This window comes from Rutidosis leptorrhynchoides, chromosome 8 (genome assembly GCF_046630445.1).
Source record: "Rutidosis leptorrhynchoides isolate AG116_Rl617_1_P2 chromosome 8, CSIRO_AGI_Rlap_v1, whole genome shotgun sequence".
NCBI lineage: Eukaryota > Viridiplantae > Streptophyta > Magnoliopsida > Asterales > Asteraceae > Rutidosis > Rutidosis leptorrhynchoides.
Window position 1 is genome coordinate 247,313,573 of NC_092340.1, and position 6,230 is coordinate 247,319,802.

Consider the following 6,230-nt stretch of genomic DNA (forward strand, 5'->3'; position numbering starts at 1 on the left):
TCAATAATTCGTATGTGTGCTAGCAAAGGAGGCCATGCGATCGCATGGCCACACAGGATAAAGCCCATACGATCGCATGGGTAGTAGGTGCATGCCACATTCCTTTATAAGTCGAACGATTTCTGTTTCTGAATCACAATTCATCTATCTTTCTCTCGATATCACTCTCTCTATATATTTATATTTATTATTATAATTATTATTAAAATTATTATTATTAATCATAATATTATTATTAATCGTATTAGTATTAGTATTATTATACATAAAATATTACGACAAGGTCATGAGCGAGTTATTTTCAAAACGGGTTTTCGAGCGAGAGGGAGCTAAGGAAGGTATGGGTTATAGCTAAAGAGGTTATGGGTATTGCTTGGGGGTTGTGATCGTGAGTCAAAGATAGTGTTTATCATCTCCGTCGCGTCTACGTACTTTTCTGAAATATTGAATCACAATATTGATGCGTGAGCATTCATATCTTATCTTTTATATATTAATAGTGCATCCCTGACTAGTGCTCGAGTGTATATATTTATAAATGCTTGTATGCTTAATTTCATCGTTAAATAGTTTATGATAAATCACGAATTTAATACATATGATACTGAGATAAGGTATATGATATGCATGTCGTTGGAAAGCTGACGAAAAATCAATAACTTTTCATTTAGGAATCGTGTGATTTCGATGAACGGATTAAAAGATATGGCCAACTGAATTATCATTAATTTTAGTATTATTATTAAAATGATTATTATTATTACCATCGTCGTTATTATCGTCGTTATTATTATTATCTAATTATTATTATTATTATTATTAATATTATTATTATTATTATTATTATTATTATTAATATTATCGTTATTAATAAAAATATCATCATTAAAAATTGTTATTGTTATTATTAATACTATCGTTATTATCACTAAGGTTATTATTAATACTATTATTATTATTATTATTATTATTATTATTATTATTATTATTATTATTATCATTATAATAATTATTAGTATTATCATTATTATTATTATAATTATTATTATTAGTATCATTAGCATTAAAACTAATATTAGTATCATCTAATTAATATGATTACTATTATTATCATTATTATGAATGTGATATAAAAGAGGACTAAAAGCTATTAAACAAATCGATTAGGAAATAATGAGTATAAATATCACGATGAAATTAAAATATTGTAAAAAATTGATTTAGATAAAAATATCATTTTATTATTTTTTTTATCAGTATTATTATTATTATTAAAAGTATCATTAATATTAAAACTATCATTTTTATTAAAATTATCATTTTTAATAGAAATATCATTGTTATTATAAAATATCATTATTATTATCATTTTAGTATTATTATTATTAAAAATTATCATAGAATTATTATTTTTTATTATTGTCATTACAGTTAATATTAAAAAGTATCGTTATTATTAAAATTATCATGATTAGAATTACCATTTTATTATAATTAATATCATCATTAGTAAATAAATATTGTTATTATTATTATTAGTAGAATAATAATAATTATTATTATTATTAAAAAATAATACAACTTTTACTCATTATTATTACTATCAATATTATTTTATCAAATAAAAATGTGATACAAACATATTTTTACCACGTGTAATATAATTACATTAATAATATATACCACTATATTTTTATAATATTAAGTGAACTTTATAAATTTTATTACTTGGGATATATAAAAGTATATTTTTATCATATACATATTGTAATATGAATTTTTATTTATTAATAAATGACTTGTATTATTTACTCTGATAAAATCTGATAAATATATTTAAATATATAAAATGACTATATTTAAGTTATATAATAAACATGTATAGATTTTGGAAGTCATTTTGGGTCAAGTTGAATTTTGTTGACTTTTGCATATCAGTCTCGAGCATTAGGATTGTGATACACTACGAATTAAACCTAATATGTTAGACAGATATTGATCAACATATAAATATATATACTTAATATAGGTTCGTGAATCCGAGGCCAACCCTACACTTGTTCAATGCCGTCATATGTATTTTCACTACGAAATACAGTATCGTGAGTTTCATTTGCTCCCTTTTTAAATGCTTTTGCAATATATATTTTTGGGACTGAGAATACATGCGCTGCTTTTATAAATGTTTTACGAAATAGACACAAGTAATCGAAACTACATTATATGGTTGGATTATCGAATCGAATATGCCCATTTTTAGCTTGGTAGCCTAATAATTAGGGAAATGGCCCCTAATTGACGCGAATCCTGAAGATAGATCTATCGGGCCCAACAAGCCCCATCTGATTTATCATATCCGATGAGAGTCCCGGAATGATGGGGATATTCTATATGCATCTTGTTAAGGTCGGTTACCAGGTGTTCAATCCATATGAATGATTTTTATGCAGAATGCTATATGCATGCATGATGTTTATGAGAAATGGAAATGGAAATCTTGTGGTCTATTAAATTAATGGAAATGATTGTTTATAATAAACTAATGAACTCACCAACCTTTTGGTTGACACTTGAAAACATGTTTATTCTCAGGTATTAAAGAAATCTTCCGCTGTGCATTTGCTCATTTTAAAGATATTACTTGGAGTCATTCATGGCATATTTCAAAATACGTTGCATTCAAGTCATTGAGCTCAATAAAGATTATTATTAAGTAAATGACAGATTATGTCATCTATAGTGTGGATATATTATGAAATGGTATGCATACCTGTCAACTTTCGGTGTAAGGAAAGTTTGTCTTTTAAATACGAATGCAATGTTTGTAAAATGTATCATATAGAGGTCAAATACCTCGCAATGAAATCAATTATTATGTAACGTTTATAATCGATATGAACGGGGCATTTCAACTAAATCATATTGTGAAGCCCGAACTAGTTTACTAACTGATTTGGAATATGTGGCCACCATTCAGTAGAAATAGTTGTTTCCTTTTTAACTTTTTAGTTTATTTTCTTTATCAGTAAATCTTAATCAATCTTAACTTTCATATTAGTTTCACCATCCTTTCTAATGTCCTTACTTAATAGTTTCACTTTCTCAAATCTGCCCAAACGCTCAATTTGTTTATTTATTTATCATATTACAGTATTTAGTATGTTAGGTTTATTCATTTTCAGATTATATAAATAATTTCGGTCAAAAAATATGGTTTATAATGTATATTGTTGATTGCTGATTTTATAAATTTATAAATTGTAAATTATACTAAATTTACTATTGAACGGTCGTCTTCTTAGTGTCGTAGAAATTGAAGCATTTGCTAATACGATGATGAAACAGTTACGAATCTCTCTAACGAAAGAAATATGGCATGATACATTTGTGCTAAAGAATAACTTAAGTTTCTTATGTTTGGAGTTAATCATATAATTAAAATTTTATAACTCGATATATTTCAGTATTATTTTGTGCCACCGGTTATTTAATATTCTGGCTTCGCCACTATGGGTAGATAAATTATATGTTGCAAACCTCATCTAGATTTCAAGACTTAGATATACTTATGTCCGTGATTGCTTTCTCGATCGTTGATTTAAACCACGATCATACTCACTTCCGCAATTAGTATTCGGGATGTCTCGAATATATATTTTCTATTATTTATACTTTGTATCATTATATCATTATATCTATCAACTATTGTAGTATATTCTGAATAGAAATAAACATATAAGTGCGATCGGTGGCGGATCCGGAATTATTTGATAATTGATGAAGAAAATTAATTATATTTCGATGTTGTACTAATTAGATTCCTAATATACTGCATTGTCATAATATCTGGGGTTTCAAATAGTTCAATGCTAAATTTTACCAAAGGAAATGCATCTGAAAATGAGTCCATAAGATACTTTAATTCTTCGTGGTCGGAAGCAATATTTTCATTAATCTCGATACGTACTTTCTTTAGCACGGGTGAATTCACCACGATAAGTTTCAAAAAATCTATCTCAACAGCTAAGTTACCAAAATTTTGCATCTTGAAATCATCAAGATGATCCAACTTCAAATCTGAGCAGTCTTGAAGAACAAGAGTTTCTGTTTCAGTTGTTCGTGAATCATGACGTCGTTGATTCTATAATACAATATATTAGAAAACATGTCAAAACTAATGTTTTACCATGTAAGTTGTTGAATTCATACACTCACCTCGATGTAAAAGTTGGTTAAATTTGGGGAGCTCTTAATCATACAAAGGATAGACAAAAGCTCATCTTGTTCCATAAAAAACACACCCAAATGGAGAACCTTGAGGTTAACTAATGAAATCGGGAGCTTCGGTGGCATATCATGTGTAACAAAGTACTTCATCATTTCACATAGTTATACCAGGGTAAGAATTAGCATACACATATTAATATCATGTTTGTAATATGAGGTTGCTTGAAAATTATACTCGGTTCGTTTCATATTAAGTGTTACACTTATTGATTTTTAAAAGTTTTATCTTTTCAATTTTGATTTTAAATTTTTTGATTTGTGTTATTTAATACTTTACTACGTACCTGATAAAAGTTTAACTTTGAAAACACATTCAAAACCATATCCGGTCATTGACTATTTATCAAATGTGGTATAACAAAAGTAAAAATATTTCAAGTAAAAAAATAATGATTTAAAAGTGAAAATGATATTACCTTCATGAAATGCTTTGAGATTGACAGCTTCTTAATTGTTGGCAAAAGATTAAACAACTCGAAAAATGTTAACTTGTCTTCTTGTACAATACTTCCATTTCCTTGAAGTTCTATCTACATAGTTTAAAGTACGCTTAATGCGTAGATGATTTTTATTTTATTATTAATTAATGAAACTTTATAAGAAACAATTTAGTATCTACCGTACCAAATGTAATTTTTCAAGCAACGGACATTTTACCAAATGTAATTCCTCAAGTAGCGGACATTTGCTGAGGAAACGCTTGAGCGACTGTGTAGTAATCTCAACATGGTTGTCAAAGATCAAGCACCTCAACGTACTAAACCCATTAAATGTTGAAGGAGGCTCAAAAACACAATTTTGGAGATATAAGTATTCTAGATTTCGAAATGAATAAAACGAACAGGGTAGCTTGTAGCGTGTCAACCAATGGACTAAGGTAAGGCGTTGTAGAGTATTATCGTTCCTTGAAAGATAAAGAATTACCTGGTCGACTTCAAAATGCATTTCTAAATAATTAAGCCATGTAAACTCGCGAATTGGGCCCGTATGTTGCAGTAAAATGTGAAAGATAATGTTAGTGAGTTTAATTTTCTCGGATAGAAATGTTACTTTCTTTTCTCTTATAATCAAATCTTGATCAATAAAAAGTTTAGGAATGTTGGTCCATTTATACCTCCAATGCCTTGAGAAGATGCTTGTTCTCAATGCATCTCTGATTGGCAAAAATGTTAGTATGTGTGGTATTATGTTTTGTGGAAGGTTGCTAATTCTATCCAAACTTGAGCATTCAACTTCCATCATATAAACAAAAAATTAGAGTCTAAAATCATATTACTTTTATATGTAACCATCGACCATTTATATTCAAGAATTTACCTAAAATTTTGGATCCGAACTCAGACTTTCAAGGATCAGTTGTTTACTATTCTATATTTCTATATAAACAAATTTCAGTAATTAGGTCAAAAGTTAAAACTGTGACCGAAAGTGGTGTTGATCCGAGTGACCAGATATTGATGGATAGAAAAAGGGAGATTTTGTTTACCTTTTCAAACATTTTAAAAGTATCTTTCTTCTTTTTTTTTTTCTTTTTGAGCAATGAGATAAATTGTTCAAAGTGCCTAATAACGGTTTAATACTATTGGTCGGAATTGGGCTCCCCTCAATTTTTCTGAAATGTTAATATACATTACGTGACATTACCTATTAAACGGTTTAAACGACTTGACTTGTGTGGTTTTTATTTATTTTGCCAAAATAGGATGTTACTTATATTGATAGAGAGATTAAGAAGATTCCACACAGTGTTACACTTAATTTCGTGAGATGATACATAACATTGCAAGCTGATTTCAGCTTGTTAATGAACCAAAAACATTCTAATTTGAAAGTCTTAAACGTAGTTAATACTTTGTCAAATTTTTCATCAGAGCAAACACTATAGGGAAAAACTAGCTTTAATGACAAGCACTATTTGATCACTAAATCATATAGATATCACG

The 6,230-nt window shown here is 27.8% G+C and overlaps 1 protein-coding gene across 1 annotated transcript; it reads right to left on the reverse strand.

Moving 5' to 3' along the window:
- Window positions 1-3,787: 3,787 nt before the first annotated feature.
- LOC139864080 (F-box/FBD/LRR-repeat protein At1g13570-like) lies at window positions 3,788-5,526 on the reverse strand. Its single transcript, XM_071852666.1, has 5 exons — window positions 5,212-5,526; window positions 4,912-4,995; window positions 4,704-4,817; window positions 4,216-4,371; window positions 3,788-4,141 (listed from the first exon to the last, which is right to left on the reverse strand). Exons 1-5 carry the CDS (start codon window positions 5,524-5,526, stop codon window positions 3,788-3,790), a joined length of 1,023 nt encoding a protein of 340 aa, XP_071708767.1.
- Window positions 5,527-6,230: the final 704 nt, after the last annotated feature.

What these genes read in the sequence shown, in the direction of transcription:
- LOC139864080 (XM_071852666.1), bottom strand. Translation starts at nt 5,526, where the DNA reads ATGGAAGTTGAATGCTCAAGTTTGGATAGAATTAGCAACCTTCCACAA. An exon ending in TGCATTTTGAAGTCGACCAG is followed by an intron (nt 4,996 to 5,211) that starts GTAATTCTTTAT and finishes ATTACTACACAG; the next exon opens with TCGCTCAAGCGTTTCCTCAG. An exon ending in TCTCAAAGCATTTCATGAAG is followed by an intron (nt 4,372 to 4,703) that starts GTAATATCATTT and finishes GAAATGATGAAG; the next exon opens with TACTTTGTTACACATGATAT.